The sequence below is a fragment of the Stegodyphus dumicola genome, chromosome X1, assembly GCF_044657685.1.
Source record: "Stegodyphus dumicola isolate Sdum_Otavi_A_Nest chromosome X1, ASM4465768v1".
Classification (NCBI taxonomy): Eukaryota; Metazoa; Arthropoda; class Arachnida; order Araneae; family Eresidae; genus Stegodyphus; species Stegodyphus dumicola.
In genome coordinates, this window is record NC_140780.1 from 128,099,966 (window position 1) to 128,124,884 (window position 24,919).

The following is a 24,919-nucleotide window of genomic DNA, read 5'->3' on the forward strand; positions in this document are numbered from 1 at the left end:
CAAACGGCATTCGAAAATTGATAATTTTTCACCATAGTAGTAGTAAATCAATTCGAAATGTCGCTAAATTAGTTAATTTATCCAATTTTACAGTGCAGTATGTGATAAAATGCTTTAAAGAAGAAAATCAAATTGAAAACAAGGTAAGAAAAGTTACTGAGATAGTTAACTAAACGTGATGAGAGATTTATTGTTAAAAAATTTGTGAAAAACCCATGTTTGAGTGCTGTAAAAGTTGATGCAGAATTTTATGCAAAGTTTTCTACTTCAGTTTCACCTGAAACTGTTTGACGAGTTCTCAAATAAGCTGGATTACATGGGCGTTCTGCCCGTAAAAAAATTTTTGTTAGGGAGAAAAACAGAAAGCTTAGGCTTTCATTCGCAAAATCAATGATAAATACACTCGAAACGTACTGGAATAATGTCCTATTTGCTGACGAAAGTGAATTTAACATTTTTGGTTTTGATTGTCGAATAACTGTATAGAGAAGAAAAAATGAGAAACTTCATTCTAAGAACTTAGTTGGAACAGTTAAGAATGGTGGTGGAGGTGTTCTTGTGTGGGGGTACATGGCAGGATCAGGAATAGGTAATTTGCTATTTATTGATCGCATAATGAATCGTTCTCTTTATTTAAATATTTTAAGAGAGAATTTAAAATTATCAGCCCAAAATTTGGGTATTGGAAACAACTTTATTTTTAATCATGATAACGATCCTAAGCATATGTGGCTCTCAACTTTCACCTGTGGTGTCTCTATAATTGTCCACAGGTTTTGAAAACACTACCTCAGTCCCCAGATTTAAACCCCATAGAACACATTTGGAAAGAACTGGAGGTTAGAGTATGAAAACACGACATCAAAACGAAAAGCAAACTCAAAACAGTCATGATGGAAAAATGGATGAACATTGATACAGAAATTACGAAAAAACTAGTAAAATCTATTTCCAGACATTTAAAAGCTGTTGTGGATGATAAAGGATATCCTACTAAATGTTAATTTAACGAAAAATGAAAATATTTACTAATATGTCAAGATTTGTTTTGAAGTGTACAAAGACTTTTGTGAGATAAAATGCTTGTCATTTTTTATTATTAATTTCTCGAAAATAAAGTTTTGCTATCTTTTAAAAATATTTCATATAATTTTGTTACGAATATATTATAGATCTTATTATTAAAATCTCATTCAGAAAGTTTACTTTTAATTAATGGATAGAGCCCTATTTCAATGAAAATCATAAGTGTACGAACACTTTTGGGAGCCACTGTACGTACTCCATCCATAAATTATCCATTCTTTTCTTGAATTTTGAAGACAACTTTGGAAGTAACAATAATTAATTATTTTTGTGTGAATTGTAATATTTAGCACTACAAATATTTTGTTTTTCATATTACTGAATCTCATTAATTACTATATCTTGTAGTCCACATTATGTTTTATGTTAACTCACCACCTTAAGATATAGTTAAATTCTAATTATCGTAAGTTCTAATTTTGATGGCTGGCGCCAACGTGCTTTACACTTTCTTTGCTGTATTCTATTTGCTTACTATACTTTTATTGTTCCTCAGTTCGACATATTTGTATTCATAAAAGAATCAAGAACTTATTTTAATACTATCTCAAACAGCGTAGGAGTGTTTCTGCAAAATATTTTCAGTTACTTATGAATTGTAGGACTTTTTTGTAATTTAGATGTCTTTACTAGTTACTTCCAGAATTTATTTGCAAGTCAGAAATCTTTAATGGGGTTAGTGCGTTATACACCGGTACCTTGGTGCTACAACATTCTACTTTAATTAAAGATTGATTTGTGTCCTGATGCATTACTGGCAGTAAACTATATTAGGTCAGCTGCAGCTTAGTGATTGCTTAGAAGCAAATATTTGCTGTTCTGTATAGCTGAGCATAGGTCTCGAGTTGTCTGTAAAAGTCTCAAACTGAATGCAGGGTTGCCACGCTACCTGGAAAACCGGGAGAACCGGGAAAAGTCAGGGAATTCGAAAATTGACCAAAAAATTCAGGGAAAAGTCAGGGAATTTAAGTATTTTTGTCAAAATCTGGAAAAGTCAGGGAAGTTCATACAATGATCCCGCCAAAAAAAGCGATTTTTGCGCCGACGTCGGAAGAGAGAACTTTTTTGGCGAATTGCCTATCACGTGAGTGTCTGCTGGCATAGAGCCAATTTTTGCAGCTCCAATTTGATTGCCTTTTAGAAAGGCAAAGCAAGTTTCCCGCCACTTTTGGTTTCCAGTATTCTCGAGAATCGCATGTGCAGTGCATGAACTAAAGAAAGTACCTGTTCTCGTATAAAACAAAATGGGTTTAATCTTAGTATACGGTACCATGGAGGTTAGAATCAAAGAATATGTATTGTAAAGAAGGAAAACCTCTCTGCAACAGACGTGGCTCCGTTCCATCATAGAGGGAAACTGCATGCGTGATATATCTGCCGCCAAAGCTGGAAACCGGTGTCGAAGTTCGAAGGTCACGTTATCAAGAGTTCATTAAATGAATATCCTTTAAAATTTCTTTAACCACTTGCGCTAAAAAGACGTGCCACACACATCGAGATGTTTTTGTCTCAAACTGCGAGCGACGTGAACACCACGGCGATAAGCATTTATCGCAAAAATGAAACTAACATGGTGCACACGTCGCCTAACAACGAGATTGTTTATTTCTCGAGTTACAGCTCTGGATTGCACTCGCAGATGCGGAGCGGCGTAAATGAGACACTTTACCACTTGCTATATTGTAGCGCACGGCACCGCAACCGTGAAGTTTAGTCTTAGTGCAAGTAGTTAAACTCTAAATTAAAAGAAAATATTTTTTGGCGCAAGTAAATTAATTCATAGGTTAGTAATTTTCGGGGGGGGGGGGGGAACTACGAAAATCCGTTTTTAAAATTATTGCGAAAAATCCAAGAAGAAACGTCCTTTGATAAAACGTTTCTTCTTGGATTTTTCGCAATAATTTAAAAACGGATTTTCGTAGCTTTCTTTTTGTCAAAGAACGTTTCTTCTTAACACATTTCTCAATTTCCGGTACTCATCGCGGAGAGGGAAATTCTGGCCGCCAGGTTCCGTCGCCAAATCCCTTGGCAAATTTTCCCTCCGCATTCTAGCGGCGTAATAGCATTTTACTTGTATGGAAAATTTTCTTCTTTACATAGACCAAAGAATTAGAGATTCTTTGCATAGACGTTTTTTGGTTAAAATAATCTCCATGTATGGATTTGGCGACATGATGATGCGCAGTAAACGGGTCATTTTGGTCTTGGCGACAATTTTCAAAATCGTGCCAAAGCCTTACCGTATACTAGAATTTTACCGCAAAATCTTTTTAAACTTTTCTTTTTAATAAATACCTTGCCATTTTGCAGTAAAATAAAAAATAGTAATCAGTCATCTAGGCTAACCATGTAATATAACTATATTCGCTAAAATATCGTTGATTATTCTAATTCAATTTTTAAGTAATTATCTTTATTTTTATGTTATTCGTATAATTTAATGACGCTTCTTCCCTCTAAATTTATTAATTATTAGTAAATAATATTTCTAAATTTCAGGAAATTTTCTCTGGCATAATCTTGAAATTAATTCTAGCAGTATGATGACATACCATCACGAAATTTAATGCACATATTTTTTTTCTTATGTATGCTGCGAACTAAATATAAAATACCTCAATTTATTAAAATAGATTTCTTTTTTTCGTTTAGCTGCAGAATGTCTGCAAAAAAAGCCTTATTTTATTCCAGATTGGGAAGATTCTAATCTCAATCTTCAATGGAGAAAACAAGAACTATTATAATTATATTTGTGTTTTCAAGTGTTAGGTGCTTTTTAAGAACATACCTCACACAAATTAAATTTACCTAAAATCTAACCTGACTATTTAGCATTGCGTTGTGATTTATAAGGACCGGATTAGCCTCGTGTTGAACTGGTGATGATCATGAGTAATAATTAAATAAAACATACATTTGTTATCCAATATATATATCTTAAATTTTATTAAGTTTCTTAAGTGGAAAAGTAAACAAAATTATCAAACAAAGTATACCAAGAATAATTAAGAATAAATATCCTCTGGGATTTATTGAATAATTAAGTGAATTTGCTACACAATACAAGTAATACCATAATTTACCTCTTAGCGTAGCCAACGTACATTACGCGGATAGACTGGAATTTTCTTGAAACGCACCTGGAAAACCTGGAAAAGTCAGGGAATTTCATTCTCCTGTTTGAGTGGCAACCCTGTGAATGGAGTAGAGAAGAAAACAAAATGTTTTCATAGGGTTCAAATTTTGTATATTAACTGGTAGATGAGTACTGAATATGAATGCAATATTAAATGAAAATTTCTGTAAATTCTTGTATGCTGTCTGGATTCCTAATGCAATGAAACCTGCAACCCCATTGTCTAAATTTTGAGTGCATAGTTTTTGGAATAATTTGAGAAATTCAGCTGTAAAGATATAAATTTGGATATGACGGGCATTCAGATAGTAAGTTTCATTGAGGCCATCGTCAGAAAGTATATTTTTTTATGAAAAGATTTGTGATAAAGCTATAACAGTTTTTGGTTTACTTTTCAACATAATCCCCTTTGGAATGAAGTTGATAGAGGTCCTTTGGGATGAACTTTTGGATATCACTGTCACAGAATTCTGCTGCCTGGCATTGGAATAAATAGGTAGCAGTTGTCTGCATTTCCATATCATTTTCAAAATGCCTATTCTGAAATTAATTTGTAATTGTGAGTAAGATTGTGTCTTTGGTGTTAGTCTGAACTTGACAGTTTTGACGATTACACAGTGAAAGACATTACTTTTCTTAATTTTACTATTCCAGGTTTTTGAGCCCGTCTAGATCCAAGTCCTTAAGAGGAAAACTCAAAAATATTGTAAGGCAGTTGAATGTAGCTGGTGACTAAATGAAGCAAAGGGTGATATGTGCAAGTTTAGTAATAGTTTGTTTTATAACCAGTTGGAGTTACTAATTGGTCAGATCTTTATGCAGGCCACTGCCATTCAACCACGCTTCACTCGACAATTCAGGAGTGACTTCTGTAAAACACCAAGACATACATATATCCTGCCAGCAGTATCCCATGCTCATATTGCTGTAGAATGTAAGCCTTAACAATTTTTTTCGAAAATGTAGTAGCAATAAGAGCAGTATGCACAAATGGCGGTAAAATCAATCAATTCTCCCGTTTGTTTACTAATTTTATCATATGAAAATCGAGATGGGAAAACTGCAAGTAATTTAGTTTCTGATGCAGATGATTAGAGTAAGAACATAGCAAATGAAGAATAGTCATGGGTAAACTATTGGTAAATATCACAATATTATGTCTTTAAAAGAAACCTACATTCAAATAAGAAAGCATTGTAATATTAACCCCTTCCCATGCTTTAACGAGTCTGACTCATGATGAAGATTTTGTTGCAAACATAAACATCATGAGCCAGGCTCGTGAAAAGAAAGCCATGCCAAACATAAATATCACGAGCCGGACTCGTGAAAAGAAAGCTGGGTGAAACATACACATAATGATTTGGGCTTGTGAACATTAACATCGTAATTCCACTGTCGTAATCGTACGTTAGTTCCTATCAGTACACCACAAGAGCTAGTTACGATACTTTGTTATATAAATTATATAATATTTATTAAAATTATATATTAAAAATATCTGCAAAAGGCAGAAGGTTTAAAGTTTACTTCCACTAAGGATTGAAATTTACTTACTTGAAGTGTTTATTTTTGAAATATAATTTTGAAACTAGTTTTTATTACGAAATATAATATATTTATAATATCTACAAAAGGCAGAAGGATTAAAGTTTACTTTCACGCCAGCAGTATCATGCAAAACTGACTGTAACATAAGCATTTACGTTTCAGCTCATATTGTGACTGCTCTCACGCATGAGTCTGGCTTGTTTACCACACATTGACCTATAACACTTGGGCCCAAGTTTCATCGAGGTAAATGGCACGCGAAGGAGTTAACAGTAGCACATCTAATAAGGTATCTTCATTTCTACTGCTCATGAAAGGACTGTACTAGAAAGGACCCTCCATTGACTTACTATTTAAGCACCTAATAACAACACAGCAACACATCCTGCTGAAACTAAAAAAAATATAGAAAGGCTAAACCACTATGAGCTTGAAATCTGCCAGGCAGAATGAGATAAGGTATTCAAAATGTAATTAGCATCCCCAGTGTACTGAATCAAACAATACGGTATATAACTGTACAATTCAGTAAAAGTGGAATTAGCCCAGATGAACATGTACTATAGAAACACATCATATAGCAAATACCCAACTCTGATATCAGAAATAAATGAGTCTCATTCCCAACAATAGCCTATCATTTCTTCCATTCAAACTCGGCAATTTACTAATGACTCCATAGTGGGGTTAATTCTAAAGATGGTTAGTGTTCTGGAGCATTACTTGTGCAACCCATGGGGATGTCTGTTTTGCTCCACTCACTTTTACTACCTACCTATCTGCATACAGAGCAAATCTTCTGAAAAAGTGAATTGAGGTTATTGAGAACCAAGAGGTCTAGAAGAATTGTAAGAGAAAGCTGCCTAAAGTAAGATAAATTATAGTGCATAATTTTTTAAAAGACCTTTGTATCTATCTTTTGTGCTATCTTGATGGCAATTAACTGCTAAAGAAAATAATATGGCCATTACAGTATAATTCTTAGAAACCAAATTATTTTCTGTTTTGTTTACTACTTGATGATTAGTGCATGATGGACTGTTTGAAATAATTAAATTATTACATACTTAATGCAATTAAAGAAATTATTAATTAATAAGAAGTCTGGCATTGCACAGTTAAAAAATCGGTAATGGCACATGCATCATATAGTAGTTTCAAAAGGTACCTGTTAACCAAAAATAAAAGTGATGTTTGTTTCAAGCAAATCAGATTTAAGAAGTCTAAGGGCCTCATCTGGCTATTGAGCTGCAGTTATGGGGCCTGAGAGCCACATGCTGATCTTGAGTTGCAGTTTGGCTATGTCTATATAAATTGAATAGACACATTTCTTTATAGGTTCTAGGTGATGAAACAAAACGTAAACAGTATGATCAGTGGGGCACCACTGGTGAATTTGCTGGATCTGGAGGAGGCTTTCAAGGCTTCTCTTCGAGTATTGACCCTGAAGAATTATTTAGGAATATATTCCAAGGCTTCCGTACTGGTTTCCCTGAATCAGATTTTGCTGAATCTCAGTTTGGGTTTGGTTCACATGAAGTAAGGATGGGTTATATGTACATCTATTTTTACTCTTGGAGTTTTGACCATTTATGTTATTAATATTAATACTTTTAATAATTCTTCTAGGTTGAAATGAAGTTAACTTTTGAACAAGCTGCCCGAGGTGTAAATAAAAATATTTCTCTCAGCATATCAGACACTTGCCCAAACTGCAATGGGCAGCGTTGTCAGCCTGGAACAAAACCTGTAAAATGCACATTTTGTAATGGCACTGGAATGGTTTGTTGTTTAGTAATCATCTGATAACTTTCAATTATTAACTATTTTATTGTTTGTTTATTATCATATTTTTATTGTTGGAATATTTTGTGTTTATAAAAATTCTTTATTATTAATTGAAATTGAAGCTTCCCAGTACAATGTAAATATGAAGTACTTTTTTCCGAAACATTTTCACTTCCCAACTGTGATATACTGTTGTAGTTAGCTAACCCATCAGTACTTTGATCAGAAAAAGAATATTCATTCTAAATTCCATGATAAATGCAAATAGGATAACATGTCATAATTTCATTTGATATTGTAACATTGGCTACACTATCTGTTTGCTTGATAATGTGTAGGAGCATGCAGAAATTTGTATATCTGTCTGCAAGTCCGTAAGTCTATGTAAGATATTCATGGATTCAAATTCTCTTAGAAAGTGTTCAGCTCCCAGTTAAATATTTATTGAGTGAATCTCATGGTCACCCGTGTGTGACATGAAGTGGCATTAATCACAGAAATGATTATCTCAGCTAAGGGGCCTGTACATTGTTGGCATACGACCACTGAACATTGGTAAATTTAACATAGATTTGAATCCTGATGAATGGGCTAGCTGCATAGGCATTATTATGGTTCACCCCATATGTATTGTGAATGGAAGCTAGTTTACCTCAAGCTCCTTGTACTCAAGACAGCTTATTACCTGTCAAGTTTCTCACACAGATTTATTGCCCAATAACAACTGTGTGTACATGGGATATGTTGCACCCAAATTGCTCTGAGTTACTGAGCCAATCATAAAGACGATGGTGCTATTTCTCTTAGGAGACATCTATTACAATATGTATAATTTGCAAAGTTTACAATGATGACGATGGTGCTATTTCTCTTAGGAGACATCTATTACAATAAGTATAATTTGCAAAGTTTACAATGATTAATTCTTGAACTTAATTTTAAAAATGAATGTAGTAATAAAAAATAATTGTAATAATAAGTGGGAAATTTAGATGGGAATAGTGATAAAAAGAACATAAAATACAAAGTATAAGTAAATAAATTAGAAATATTAAAATGAATGAAATTGCAAAGTAAATAAATAATAAAAAATGACACTAAGTTTGGAAGACATATAAAATATTTTATTTTATAATTCAGTAGGCCTGTATATTATAGAATTTCTGAGTTCCGTGTAGCGTCTCTAGGGGTTCTGCAAATCAAAACAAAAATTCAAAAGACTTTGAATATCACAGTGTTTACAAACCTAAATGTTGAAGATAAACAGTATTTTAAAAATGATGTTATTATTGGTTAAAATAATAAGAAGACATTTTTTCCTTGTGTAAAAATAAGGAGAAATGAGATATTTATGTTCTACAACAATGTATGCAACATTGGTATTTTTTATATTTTTTAATATATACTTTTCTGAGGGTGACATGGTTTTGGTTTCAATCTCTATAGGTTTAATAACTCTATAGGTTTTGGTTTCAATCAGCTGCCAAACATTACTTTTATAAATTTATAAATAAATATTATTACTTTTTAACTTCAGTTTCATGTTCATGCTTGCACATTCGGTGGGATGTTTTCCTTATCTTCAACTTTTATTCCCTAATTTCTTTCTCATTTATCTGCATTTCAGCTGGCAATGGAGAATACCTGTTAGCTTGGGTTAATTCCATAGTTTTCATAAGTGGCTTAAGCAAGTTCTCCCTCTTTTATTGTTTTCTGCATGATTGCTGTACTTCTCGGAATCAGCACTCAGATGTATAGTAGGTTGAAAGGAAAGTTTTTGTTGTGCTAGTGCTTCTCCGATTTTAATGCTGGTTTCGTGGTGGGGTTTATTGATGATTCAGCTCTGTCCAATTCTTTTATTGAATTAAGACACTCCAAGCCGTGTCTAGCCAAAGTTGTGCTATTTTCATTGATATACTGGTTAGCAGAGAGCTTGAAAATATCCTTTTTTATGTTCTGCAATTCTTGTTGATAACGTTCTAGGTGTAGAAAGGAATATTGAGTTTTTGTATTTGTAGATTCATTTCAAATCTGGATACTACGCATGCCTGATGTATCTATTGTGGTGGCCTCTGATTAGCCTTCATAAAAATGTCCAGATGCACATTCCTGGGGTTGTGGCAAGTTTATAACGAAAACTTTTGAAAGTGAAACTTATGTGTAGGATGATCAGATAGTAGGGGAGTGTTCCAGTGAATGTACTGCTATTTGATTCTTGCATTGGTAGCAACTTTACTTTTTTAGTAATAACTTCTGAAGTTTGATTTTCTTGATAAATTTTTCATCAAAATCAGGAAGTTATCTGTTGCTTGTTACAGTTTATAGTATGTATTAGTGTTCGTTTTTGTAAAGCTCAGGCATAGAATTCTTTAGCTCATCTTAAATAGAAATAAAAAGAATGATTGGTGGATTGTTTGTTGGTTTAAGGTTAAGTATACTTTGAAGCATGTCACCAGTTCTTAAAATCAGGTGATCAAAAAATGAATGCCATTATTAACCCCTTAACTGCCGCGGGCGTATATATACGCCTTGCTCAGCCGATGCGTTAACTGCCCCAGGCGTATATATACGTCCATACGTCCTTCCAAACTGCTATCATTTGCTTTGCGCTGCTACACCTAAAATTCTTCGCAAAGCTTTGGAATGCAACACCACAATGACCTTGACAAAATATGCGAAGGAAAATACTATTTCAGAGAAGTGTGGGGAGAAATTGGAGAGAGAGGTGTGTCTAAAGCGGTGAAAGTAATGACTGCGCGGTATTGGCTAGTGTTGTTTGAGTAAAACTTTTTTTTTCCCCCCCTGTGTTCTCCATTTTTGTTTACTTTTTGTAGTAGGTTCCAGGAATAAAGAAAGATATAACGGATGTTTCAAACCCATTTATCTTTTTTGAATTATTTTTTGAACTGCTCGTGCTTCATGTTGTTACTGAAACTAACCGTTTTGTAGACGAGTATATGAACTAACACCTTGCAAACAAAAAATCAAGAACAAAATCGTGGCATTCAACCAGTTCAGAAGAAATATGTTTTTTTAGGCATACTTGATTTCCCAAGGTATAACACTGAAACCTGATATTAGACTTTACTGGTCTAAAAATGAATTGATCGAAACTCCATTTAGGGACTTTTTTTATTATAAAACCCTCATTTTTATTATACTTTTACTCAAATTTTGTGCATTCATTTTTTTCTTTTATTCTTTATTTTGTGAAAGTAAACAGTTTTTAGAAAGTAAAACTTGCACTTATTTTACCCCTAATACAACGCATAACTGCTCGCGCCTGTGTGAAAAACCGTGGCACTGGGAAATGAATCTTGTACGTTTTCCGCGGCAGTTAAGGGGTTAAACTCTGAACTGTAAACTGTTGGCTTGGGAAGTTTTCAAAGATAAATAGAAACAGTACTTTGAATTAGTCTTCTGAATGTTTCCACGGAACAAAATTATCAATGCATCTTCTTTAAAAAATGAGGTTTTGTATTTATATGCCAATGTCTGGAAATGTTACCACCTAATGCACCCACTTATGGTATCCTGTACCACCTCAGGTGCCATTTCCATGCACATGTTGCTTTACAGAGTCTCCTAATTCTGGTCTTTATCAGCCTCTGCATTTTTGCCAGATATTTTTAGTCAACATTTTATGTGTGCTTAATCATCTGTTTGTCTATAAACTTTCTGTAATGACTTCTAATTTAGCAACCTGAAAGAGTTTCTTTTGAAATTCTGACAAGTAGTGTGAATTGTTTGATTTTCAGAATAGAAATTATTTTACATTAATATTTTCCCCAGGAGTCACTGTCTAGAGGCCCTTTCATTTATGGGTCCACGTGTCGTAAATGTCATGGTACTAAAGTTTTGATAAAAGATCCATGTACAGTTTGTGATGGTAAAGGTACAACAGTTCAAAGAAAAGTTGTGATTGTGCCTGTTCCTGAAGGTAATTATATCAATTTTTAATATTTTTCTTTTCTAATACATCTTAATTTGAGTTTCAAATAATGCTGAAAATAGTTAAAGTAATTTATATTTTGTAGAAAGAGAAAAGTTAACTTAGTTTTACTGAATTTAAGTGTAAAAATCAACATCTAGGGAAGGTTAGTTTTTCACACTTCTTTTTAATAAAACTCTTGCATTGGTACCTATTTTTGCTAATCAAAATAAATCTTGATAACTGTCACCTTTAGAGGAAATGGAAAAGCAAAATAGTATTGCTTGCGTTTTGAAATGACTTTTAGTGAAAATAACAGTTTTGAGAGGGCAGTTAGGTTGTGTGTGTGCAAAACCCTATGACAGAAAAATGCATAAGCAGTCAAGTATACTTTTGTATTTCAGGCCTTCCATATTAGTCACAGCTGCCAATGCTGTATGAGGTAGAATACATTTAAAAAAAAAAAGATGTAAGCTTACCTTATAGACACAGATGACAATGAGATGTCTATTAAATCAAAATTTCCTTTTTTCTGTATTCTCTTTTTTTTTTTTTTTTTTTACCCAAATACCACACTAACCTTTAGTGGCAACCTACCTTTAGTTACTCTTGGTTCTCAATCTTTTTGAAGCTGAGGAGAACTAATTTTTTTTTTTTCACGGAACATCTACAATGCAATGTAGGTTTTCAAACTTTCGTGAAGTCAATAGGGCAGTAAAAGAGAGCACATTGCTCTTAAAAATAACCACATTATTAGAGAGGGGTTAAAAAAAATCATACTGTTGTTGGTGAGGTGTCAGTCACCTCTGCTTCAAAGTGTTACTTTTATAAAAGAATGAAATACTGATACTGATTGTTATGGACATATTTATTTACAAATCACATAAAATTATCAAATTTAATGCAGTACTTGAGCATGAGGATCTTTGCAGATTTCAACAGTAATGGGAAGAATAAATGATAAAGCCACTCGCATCTCCTTTTCTAAATTTCTCAGGCTCTCACATTTCTTTGTTTTAATTAACTATTGTTGAAAATCCTGTCTCACACAGATATAGTGTGGGAAATCAAAATGTGTTTAATGCATTTCTTACTAAACATGTGTATTTGTCTTTAGCAGAGATCCAGAATTCTTCAGAAGTAGTTTCTGCAATTTTCAATTTGAATCTATGATCTGAACTGAGAGCAATATCAATTCTTCATTCAGAGTAAAACTTGAGAAGTTGGAAAAAAAAATGGATTTCTTATCCAGTCAATTTATTATATATTTAATAATGGAAAATAGTTTTCTATAGCTTCTTCTGTTTTAAGCTAATGTTCAATTATTATTGGAATGATTGCCTTGTTTTTTATCCTGCACTGAAAAGAACATTTATGTCTTCCTTTCTCTTGCGTTTCTCTTCCACTGTAAGAGTTTTTCCGTTGCACATAATTTGTCAGTCAATATAAAAATGTTTTCTTTGTTTCCTTGCACACTGTATTGCAGGGGTGTTTGTGCTCCGGGGAAACCCCGGAATTCTGGGGATTTTGAATTCCGGGGATCGTCGTTCAAAAGGAAGTAGGAATAATAATAAATTATTTATTTTGATCTGGGTAATTTTGTTTGCTTTGAAAGCAGAAAACGCAAGGTCAGTGTGTGTGGTGAAAACTTTTCCTTTCTTTCTCCAAAGGCAGTGATAATGTGTGAAAAGGGGGAAAAAACTTCTTTTTTGTTCTTTCCTTATTGCGAGTTATGACTCATTCCCCCGGTTCTCGGACATTCTCTTCTGGATTCTTTTCGGCAAGTAGGCGCGGCAGAAAAAAAAGGGAGAGACTTCGTTCGACCAGATGTGCGATCATGTGACTCTGGGTTCAAAGGTCTTATCTCTCCTGGCGTGGCGCCGATAAGTAGAGAAGGGGGATTTTTCGCCGTATTAGCTATTTGTCATTGATCGCTTCTCAACTTTTTTTCCTCCACTGTGTAAAATTTTTGTTTCATTTATTGATGCACGTGTAAATTTTTCGTTTCGTTTATTGAAATATTTTTTTTATTTATGTATGCAAGAGAATTTCACTATGAAATTTCTCGATATAAATAGTGATATTATACAATTAGAAGAAGGTGTCCGGAATGCATTTAGGTGGAATTGGATTGAACAGAGAGATGGTAATGGGGATACCATCGGCACATGGTGCAAGAAAATAAATGTTGCTGGACAAGCATATTGTGTTTTTTGTAACTCACTGCTGAAGTATGTTGGGGAAGGATTCAAGGCTTTCACAAATCATTCTAAAACTGTGACACACATAAAATATTCAAAGTGCATTAGACACTCAGTGACTTTAAGTAATTATGCTAATTCAAAAAATACTGATGACTTACTGGAGACTGATGCTCGGCCATTAGATATAGTGACAAGAAAAGCACGCCAAGAGGTATTAATAACTTCGTTTATCGCCGAGAATTCTCTTTCTTTCAATGTAGCTCCCAATTTAATTGAACTCTGCAAACAGTTGAGCCGCGATCAGACAGCACTAAACTCGTTGGAAATGTCCAGGACTACTGCATGTTATAAGATGAAATATGGGCTCGCAAAAACTATTAAGGAAAATATCATTAAAACTTTAAAGGAGACTCCATTTTCTCTAAATTTGGATGAAAGTACTAGCAATGCTAAATTGGTCAAAGCCTGCCTTAGCTGCTTCCATGGACCATTAGTGGAAAGTGCATTCAACTTAATGGATACACTTGTCACTGACTATAAAACCTCTCTTAAGATTGATTCCCTAGATGCAGTGCAGACTATTAAATATGATTTAATGGCTTCTAAAGAAACCTCATGTGAAAAATATGGCTAAAAAAATCCAGTGACTGATCCAATTCACAAAGATCTCTTACTGAATATGAACAGAAGTTGGAAAACATATCAAGAGGACTTAAAAACATGTATTTCAGATGAGTCACCTATAAAAGTCTGAAAAACCTTCTACATTAGCAGAAAAGCAAACTGCTTCTACCTCTGCATGTGCAGTTCTTCAGGAAATTTCTTCAACTGTAAATGAGGAAAATAAAAGTCAACCTTCCTGCAATTATGAAGTTCACCACAAAAGAAAGACAAGCCCACAAACATCAGAAAATAAAAAAAGCAGCGGAAATTAGATAATTTTTTTTAAAGAATTAATTCAGGTAATTTAAAATATTTACATAAAATGTAGTAGTTTATATGTTTGAAAATTTATGGTTATTAATTTTGCAAAAAAAGTAATTCATTGAACTTTTATAATTAGGTCATTCAATACTTCATAATTGTAATTTTTCATTTCTCTCCCCCCTTCTCGAAACTCCAAAATGTCGGTAGTAAGTCCGTAAAAGATTTAGGGGATTTTTTGGGGTCCCACAAACACCCCTGGTATTGACAACATTAAAGTAAGCAAAGATTTGAGCCAAGTTATTGCACCAATTATCATTTTTCAGATATTTTCCAAGCATTTCTTTTTTTTTTTTTTTTTTTTCCTCTGAAACAAAAACCGGTAATACATTTTGTACTTGCAACACAGAATTTAATGTCTGATGATTTAATGAATGACTGATTTGTAAAGATGTATTGCAAAATAAGTTTCTAAAAGTTTGTATCTAAGATGGTTTTGATTTTTAGTTACCGTAATTTCCGGAAGAAAGGCCGCATCAGCGTAAACGCCGCACTCGAGAAAAATGGCGGGAAGAAAATTAAAATTACACAGAAACGCCGCATCAGCGTAAACGCCGCAATAGATTAAATTGCGCGTGACATCGTCGTGGGCCGTATAGATGCAAAAACTCAACCTGATATATGACATACCAGTTAAGAAAAATGCATGAAATGAAACCATAACTCAAAAATAAATTAAAGGTAAGAAATGTATAACTTCAGTGCCGTTTAGAGACATTTTCAAAAATTTTCCGCTCCCTTCTTGCTTAAAAACTATCCAACAAGTACTTGTACCCAAACTGATGGGATCTGTATTTGGCAGAATGCCAAGAAAAATCCATTCATGCTGAAGGGGAAATACGTCAGAGTTCGTTATTGCGAGACAGGTGGAGTCGTGTCCGCCTTTGAAAAAAATGCAGAAAAGGCACGGGTGGGGAGAGGATGGGTCCTGGAAGATTCATCGAATGACAGAGGAGAGAGACTATTCAAACTGATAAGAATGTTGATTTGAAAGGGGGAAGAATGTTATTGTTCTGAGATCTCGTTTAGGGTGAATAAGGCATGTAGGTCTGTTCAAGGGAAAGAATGTAAACAAAATAATGCTCGCAAAAAGCAACTGAGTGGTCTTTTGCACCAGTCTATGCACAGTGACAAGGCCATCCAAACTATGTACAATGACCATCATAGGAAATATTTTATTTTTAGTGCACCTAAACGCCGCACCTGCTGAAAATTTAAGTTTTAAACACGTAAACGCCGCGGCATTTCTTCCGGAAATTACGGTAATCGGGAGTTAAGAAATATGTACATTTCAGTTTTATATAATAAATTTATTTTTGAAAGATAAGTCATTTTATTTAAATCTGTCTTACAATAATAACGAAACAGCATTTTAAACTGCATTTTTATTTAAACAATATGTTTATTGGTGAATAATACTTAACTAAAATTAAACTTTATTCAGGATGTGACTTTTGTTTCATTTAATTTGGTTCATTTTTTTATTATTTAAATTTTCATTCTTATTTTTTTTAGCCTAAATATGTCATTATTACCTATATATAAATTTGTAATGAATTGCATGATTGATTAATTATTTAGCATTTTGAGTGGCATGACTTTTTTAATCTGTTCAGAGATATGGATTCGTTAGCTAAATTTGTATGATGACTCATTTTAGTGTTTGTTTTCATGAACTTCCATTCATTAAGATAACATTTACATCATTAAAAAAGGAAGAAATCAAAATACTTTAAATTATAAGCTAATGTATACCAAGTGACGACAAATCTCATGACAAGATAAAGGTAGTCATAGCCATTCAGAGAGTTAATTAAAATCCTAAATATAATTACTCATCATATGACTGGGACCTGATTTTTATTTTCCTTTGTTAGGTATTGAAGATGGTCAAACTATTCGAATGCAAATAACCAGAAAGAAAGAACTTTTCATCAGATTTAGGGTAAGTCTCATTTTAAACTTTTCATGTAATATTTTTTTCTAAATTAGAGCTTAATTTTTTTATTGAATAATATACAATGTATTTGAATTATCTGAGAATTAAGGTAGCTGTTTCTTTATATTTAATCTAAATTTATATTTGTTTTTCTCTCATACTTATGTACTCTTTAATAACTTCAGAATGGAAGCACTTTTCATAATCCAATGTCATACATCAGTAACTTGATCAAATTAACTTACATTGTATAGTTATATTAGTTTTATATAGTTTTCCTCTAAGGTCTCAATTAGAATGAAATCTTTTATATCCACTACCTATGAAAATGACTGCTGTTCCTGAGAACATAATTAAATAATGAAATTTCACTGATAGTCATGTTCACTGAGGGACTTCTGTCATAGAAAATCTAATTCTTCTGGAAGTACAGTGTTGTTTTATGGGTTCACTTATATTGTGTGTGAAGAATTAGAATATGAGCTCAATTTTAATTTTCTGATCATAGGTATAAAAATTCATCGAAACATGAAAAAAATTACATACTATTTTTTTCCTGCAAAATTGATCACAGTTAAAATTGCAGTTTTTTTGCTAACTTAATAAGAATATGTGCTGTTTATCTTCAGGATAACTAGTGAACACATTAGTCACAGATCCTACAGTCAGAGGGTCAAATAATAGCCAGTTTGTTGTGTCCAAGTGCTGATAAAATACAGTTTATTAGTCATTCAGCTTATGCTTTGTGGTTTCAACCTCATTATTATTAACAGAAGTCAAGTGGTAAAATTGCTGATCACTGATTGTTCAACCAGGATTCAAATTCCAGTGAATGGGCTGACTGCACGGGCCTTTTCTTGATTTCTCGCATGTCTAGCATGGATACGAGCCAGTTTCCCATAAGGTAGACCAAGTGTGCTTTGCCATAATCAAGTTTAAGAAACTTTATTATTAATGTTCTGTGTTATATTTTCCTGCACTTAAATGAATAAAGTGAGCTTTTCTTTGGAATACTTTATCATAATAACCTAAGCCTTCATCTTATCTAAGATCATCTAAGATCTCCGCTTCTATCTAAATGGTGAGTTCAAGCGTTTGCTCAAAAATGATTTTATTGAGTGGTATTCTAATGAGCTTCAATTTCTAGAGGAAAAAGAATCTGTGGACTTGCGAATATCACGACTAAAACCGATTCACGCTTCTTGGCTTGTGCGCGTATTTAATGGTATTGAAGCTAAACATGAGATAATTTTGAATGGCTTCAAAGAAGCTAGTATAAATAATATTCTAAGTGAATGAGATGCCTTCTATTAATTTTATTGTTTTATATTTGAGAAATATAGTTGTATATTATTCAAAAAATAGTTATAAGAAGGAAAGTTGTCAAGAAAAAGCTTGTAACTGTGCAATAAATCATTAAATTTTGGGTAAGTGAAAATTTTCTGATTTTTTATTATTATTATTTGAGGTGGAAAAAATAAAGAATTTCGCGAGGCTTAAATTTTCGTGATTACGACGGGCTCGCGAAAATAAGGGCCTTTACAATATTTAAAATGAAATGTAGTGAAAAAATTAATAATACAGTCAAAAGTCGTTAATTCGGACACTCATAATCCGGAATGATCTATAATCCAGACCTCAAAGCTACAAACTTTCTGTACATGCGTTGTGTTGACGCATGCGCGAAAGACTTTTACGGCTGCGAATATGCGTGTGTGCATGCGCGTAATACGTTTATGTTTGCGTGTGATGCTAAAGCAAAGTTTAAAGTTTAAAAAAAATTAAACATTTAGCAATAGTAGCAATAAAAGCTCCCTGAGATAATATGTTTTGCAGACATTTAAGACAATAAAAAGGTTTCAAACTTCAAACCAATTTATTAACAATATAATGAATAAAAACACAGAGAATAAATTTAAACAATATCAGAATCTTAGGAAAAATATAATATAACCATCATTCATCAAATAATATTTTTACCTGGTCTCCAAAAAAACACTGGCATTCAATAAAAACAAAAATGTCCTAAACAGTAATTATGCGGCCTAAAAATAAAGTTGTCTACACATTCAAAAAAGTCCCTGATCAATGGTCGAGAAAACACCTGAAATTTAAATCAAGTTCTTGAAAGCACTCTAAACCGGCCTAACTCCTTTTGCATTAGTTGAACAGGAGGAATCGCCGCTCACGTATTTTAAATGCCGCCTTTATTGAAGAACATGGATGCCGTCCACGGCAGTCACTCACATGGTAGCTTCTGGAACCAAGGAATTTATTCTGAAACAACCATCTTGTATACAGTAACCAAAGACCTTTATTCACCGGACTGCATGCATCCTTCTGAAGGGGCTGGAAACTGCACACCCAAGTGCCAGGAAAGCAGGCACTAGAAGGGTTGAGCCAGAGTGACGCGAGATACTTATAGCAGAAGTAGGCATGACGTCATCTCACGGCAACCAATCAGCTATCGGCACGAATCGGCTTTCCAGATGACGTAACATCACGTTTCGTTTTTGCATCTCAATTAGGTTGAAACAGTCCGTTCTCAACGCAAACAGTGGCAGTAAGAAAAAGAAGTAGAAGTAACTACTATATTACATTAAAATAAGAATTAAACTAAATAAACATTTCAAGGAGGAGAGATGATGCAGTAAAAGGTTTACAATAAGTTATATTTTCCAAGAAATGCCCCCCACATCATCATCTCCGACCTGAAATAAAAACTGAATGCCAGTATCTTTACAAAATTCAAAACAAGAATAAATAAATATCACAATTTCTTCAATTCAGAAATTTTTAAGAAAAAATTTTCCTTTGGGAACATCTTATCCCACTATTCAAAAATTTACCATAACAAAAAGTCCAACATGTTACAAAACAATACAAAGACATATATATGATCACACACTCAATACTTTTACCCAGGGCCCTGGTCACTCATACAACATTCTACACTATACAGTTTTACATTTACCTAATATCCATCATAATATGACTTATAACATTAATTTAAATACACACAAAAACAAATTTCATATGAAAATTGTTCCATAAAATCTTATCAGTTTATGCTTAGTCAGCGGTTTTGTCATGGGATCAGCCAGATTATCTTTACTTGGAACATATTTTAAATGAAAAATTTCCCTGTTCAATAGATCACGATGAAAAATAGTTTCACATCTATATGTTTTGTCTTTGAGTTTTCAATGGGTGATTTTGTAAAACATATAGCAGCCATGTTATCAGCAAACAATATTGGCCTCGAAACATAGTTACTTGCAATTTTAAACTGAATGCATTCATCCAAGATGTTTTTAAACCAAACTAATTCTTTTGCTGATTCAGTCATGGAGATAAATTCAGCCTCCATAGTAGACAAACTCACTCCCCTTTCTTTAAATGTACGCCAAGATACAGGTGATTATCCCAACAAAGCTATTTGTCCACCAATAGACACCATATCATCCCTGCTTGAAGCAAAATCCGAATCTGAATATATATTGAGCTTCAGTTCCTTGCATACTAGTTTAAGTTTGTGCTGTCTGGTATTGGAAACGTACCCTAAAAGTTTAAGTAATCCTTCCCAGTGAAACTTACCAGGATTGCTTTGGAACTGAGAAAATATATTAACAGCATAAGCTATATCCGGACGAGTACGATTGCAAAGAAACGAGAGACATCCCAAAACATTTCTATAAGGATAGTTCATCATTTCAGTCATTTCTTCTTGTGCATTGGGACTTTGAGTATTTCACACCTTTAACTATTGGAAGGGAAGTAATTTGTATTTTAAAAGATTTAAATCGATCAACTAGGTCTTCTATATATAATTGCTGATGAATTAAAACACTATTGTTCTCATATTCAAATTCCACACCCAAAAGTTTTCTTGTTTTACCTAAAATTTTCAAATCAAAATGTGAACTCAAGATTTTTAATATTCTTTTGGCCTGAACTTCACTTTTTCCAAACACAACTATATCATCAACATAAACCAACAGAATGACAAAATCTTTAAAACGACAGACACAATTACACTACTCAAACTTGATAAACCCTAGGTTACATAGTGTTCTGTCCAACTCGTAGTACCATAATCGCCCACTCTGATGCGAAACATACAAGGCTCTATCTAAACGACACACAAAAGTTTCTTTATCTCGCTCTACAAAACCCGGAGGTTGGGACATGTTAATTTCCTCTGATAAAGGAGCGTAGAGATAGGCACTTTTTACGTCGCTTTGTATATTTGCCCATCCAAGGTGTGCAACTAAAAGGGAGAAAAAGAGCCTTATTACTGAAAAGTTGACTACAGGCAAGTAGGTTTCATCATAGGTATCGTATTTAATTTGCCGATAACCCTGAGCCACTAAACGAGCTTTAAAACGAACAATGTTTCCAAATTCATCATGTTTAATGTTGAAAATCCACCTGCAACCTAGTGGAGTCTTGTCTTTAGGAAGTGGAACAAGATGCCATACCTTATGCTTTCGCATGTTGGCCATTTCCTCTTCCATTGCCTCTATCCATTTAAGCTTTTCTGTGGATTTCATTGCCTGGTTATAAGTGTTTGGAATTGAAATCTCTAGTCAGCTATCTCGGGTATATGACGTTGAAGGAGTGCCAGTTGGGTCGATTTCACCACTATAAGTATTGCTTCCCTGGAAATCAAACAAGGTAGGATCATACTGAATATTATGTTCAGTGCAATACCTTTCTACATCATTTGGCGATCGTAGTCTTTGATTAGACCCCCTTTCAAAATAATACACATCCTTACGAGTGCCGCCTGGTCTTGGAACAGGTTTACGAAGCCAAGTTACTTGTCTCAATGTAGATTGAGTGTCAGTGCCAATTGTAGAAGAAGGTACATTGGTATCGGTTCTTTCTTCTATTTCAGGAAAATAGCCAACTGGAGTGTCAGTAGATTGGAACTCTATCCTCTCTTCAGATTCCAAATCAGGAAGGGTGCCCAGTGCAGCTCCACTGCCACTTTTCTGCATTCCAATTGACTTTTTAAAAGTAGCATTTAGGGTTTCTACTACCTTTTGCTCATTTTGCAACCAAATCTTGTACCCTTTTGTTCATACATTGTACCCAATCAATCGGCCCTTCGTTGCCTTTGGATCTAGCTTAGAATTTCTTTTAGCCTTTGGAATTCCCACATAGGCAATCGTTCCAAATGCCTTAAGGTGACGTACTGATGGTTTCCGCTTAGTGTACAATTCGAATGGGGTTCTATCTTGGCCTTTATGACAATTCTATTAAATGAATATGCAAAATACATTACTGCATCTGACCAAAATTTGGAACTCATCCCACTATCATGTAAGATTGCATGTACATTGTTGAGAGCTGTCTGATTAAATCTCTCACAAACTCCATTCTGTTCTGGAGTATATACATCTGTAAATTTGTGCTTTACACCATTTTTATTACAATATGACCTAAATTGATCATTATCATATTCTCGCCCATTGTCAGTCCTAAAGTATTCCAACCTAAGGTTCAAGATCTTTCCGCACGTGCTATATGCCTTTCAAATACTTCAAACACCTGACTTTCCTCCACAATGGGGTACACTACCACATAACGAGAATATTCGTCAATAAAGGAAACAAAATAACGTTCACTATTCCTACCTGGAATGTTAATAGGTCCCCATACATCCGAAAAAACCCTTTCAAGCGGCCTCTTTACTTGAATACCTTCTAAGGGTCTATAGGAGATTCATCTTTGCTAATTGATTTGGCAATGTTCACAAAACAAATTAGGTGAGTGCTTTAACACAGGAAGACCTCGAACTGAATGTCTCTTACTAGTCCTGACAATAGCACCATAATTTATATGACCAAACCGACCATGCCATAATTCACTATTATTATGCTGAACTGTGGATGCCTCAAATTTTACAGATTTGCCCCCCTTTTTGACTATTTTCGGGAATACATGATAGTTACTTCCTATCAACTTAGCCTTGTACAAAGTTGAATTCTCATCATCAGTAACTTTAATTTGCCCATTTTTACCATAAAATCTCGCTCCATTGATACCCACCCTAGGTCCAGATATTAAATTTCGTCTCAATTCAGGCGAGTATAACACATCTTTAAGCAAAATTACTGTATCCCCAAATTTCATTTTGACAGTACCCTTCCCATAAATTGGAAAAGTTACCCCATCAATAGCTACTAGCATATTCTCATTTTTCACAGGAGAAAAAGTATCAAACAATTCACGATTTTTACAAAAATGATGAGATGCAGCCGTATCAAAAATCCAACTATCATCATTTTCTTCCAAATTGTTAACATTGGCTTGAGCTATAAAATGGGACTGTGCATGGGAATTATTTTTACTTTTACTCAACTTGGGTTTATTCTTACACTTAGAAGATGCTTTATTACTACTAGATACAGCTGAGGAAACAGAAGAAGCAGGTGAGGGTGATCTGGAAAAATTACCTTTCATTCTACAGTATTTTTGAATATGACCTGGACGGCCACATTTATAACACTTGAGCCCCTTTAATCTGCTTAAATTTGGGTTCACAGTGAGTACTTTGAACTTCTATAGTCTTATTGGAGTTTTCCCTATCTATCTCTCTTAAGTTAAGACGCGTTTCCTCTGCTAGTATTTCAAGTTCAACATTTTTAAATATGAACTTTTCATCTGGCCACCTCAAAACATTCTGAACTACTTGATCAAATTTATCTGGAAGGAACCTAAGAAACTGGAAACATATATATACGTCTCTTACAGCCTGATTAATATCAGCTAATTGTTCAGTTACACGTTTTAATCTAGAAGAAAAGAAACTAATACTTTCATTTGGCTTAATTTTACAGTTTAAGAACTCTGAAAACAGGGACATATGTCTAGACCGATAATCTGGCTGGAAGTATTTGGCAAGCGTATTCCATGCCACTACCGGGTCATCAATTTCACTTATCAAGCTTCTATATTCAGGGCTTACATTCATATAAATTAAAGATAATGCCAATCGACTTCTATTTTGATAGTCGGCAATAATTTCTTTTGTAATACCCTTAACATCATTTAAATCGTGACATTTTTCAATACCTTTAACCAAAAGCCATGCATTTTTCTCATTTAAGACAAACTTTATATCTTTGGACTATGTAAAGTAATTACATGCCTCAATTTTAGCAATATTATGCATGACACTAACAGTAGCCATATTTGAATTATAACAAAAACTGCCCCCAATCTCTTAAGTCCTAAACTAACTTAAATATAAACTTCAAAAGTCTGCACTAAAAATAACTCAGGGGCTGTGGCCCATAACCAAAATGATGCAAAAGCAAAGTTTAAAGTTTAAAAAAAATTAAACATTTAGCAATAGTAGCAATAAAAGCTTCCTGAGATAATATGTTGTGCAGACATTTAAGACAATAAAAAGGTTTGAAACTCTAACCAATTTATTAACAATATAATCAAGAATAAAAACACAGAAAATAAATTTAAACAATATCAGAGTCTTAGGAAAAATATAATATAACTATCATTCATCAAATAATATTTTTACCTGGTCTCCTAAAAAACACTGGCATTCAATACAAACAAAAATGTCCTAAACAGTAATTATGTGGCCTAAAAATGAAGTTGGCTACACATTCAAAAAAGTCCCTGATCAATGGTCGAGAAAACACCTGAAATTTAAATCAAGTTCTTGAAAGCACTCAAAACCGGCCTAACTCCTTTTGCATTAGTTGAACACGAGGAATCGCTGCTCACGTATTTTAAATGCCGCCTTTATTGAAGAACATGGATGCCGCCCACGGCAGTCACTCACATGGTAGCCTCTGGAACCAAGGAATTTATTCTGAAACAACCATCTTGTATACAGTAACCAAGGAACTTTATTCACCGGACTGCATGCATCCTTCTGAAGGGGCTGGAAACTGCACACCCAAGTGCCAGGAAAGCAGAAACTAGAAGGGTTGAGCCAGAGCGACGCGAGATACTTATAGCAGAAGTAGGCATGACGTCATCTCACGGCAACCAATCAGCTATCGGCACGAATCGGCTTTCCAGATGATGTAACATCACGTTTCGTTTTTGCATCTCAATTAGGTTGAAACAGTCCGTTCTCAACGCAAACAGTGGCAGTAAGAAAAAGAAGTAGAAGTAACTACTATATTACATTAAAATAAGAACTAAACTAAATAAACATTTCAAGGAGGAGAGATGATGCAGAAAAAGGTTTACAATAAGTTATATTTTCCAACAGCACGTTTAATGTATAACGGACGGTATAAGCTAAGTTAAAAGTATCT

At 33.8% G+C, this 24,919-nt stretch overlaps 1 protein-coding gene across 1 annotated transcript in view; it reads left to right on the forward strand.

Annotated features, from left to right (window-relative positions):
• LOC118204523 (dnaJ homolog l(2)tid, mitochondrial-like) overlaps positions 1–24,919 on the forward strand; it is a 93,886-nt gene that overhangs the window by 46,741 nt on the left and 22,226 nt on the right. Inside the window, exons 4-7 of the mRNA XM_085808513.1 lie at positions 7,112–7,312; positions 7,403–7,555; positions 11,354–11,501; positions 16,558–16,625. Of these exons, the coding sequence (XP_085664639.1) occupies positions 7,112–7,312; positions 7,403–7,555; positions 11,354–11,501; positions 16,558–16,625 (570 nt within the window). The remainder of the gene's footprint in view (positions 1–7,111; positions 7,313–7,402; positions 7,556–11,353; positions 11,502–16,557; positions 16,626–24,919) is intronic.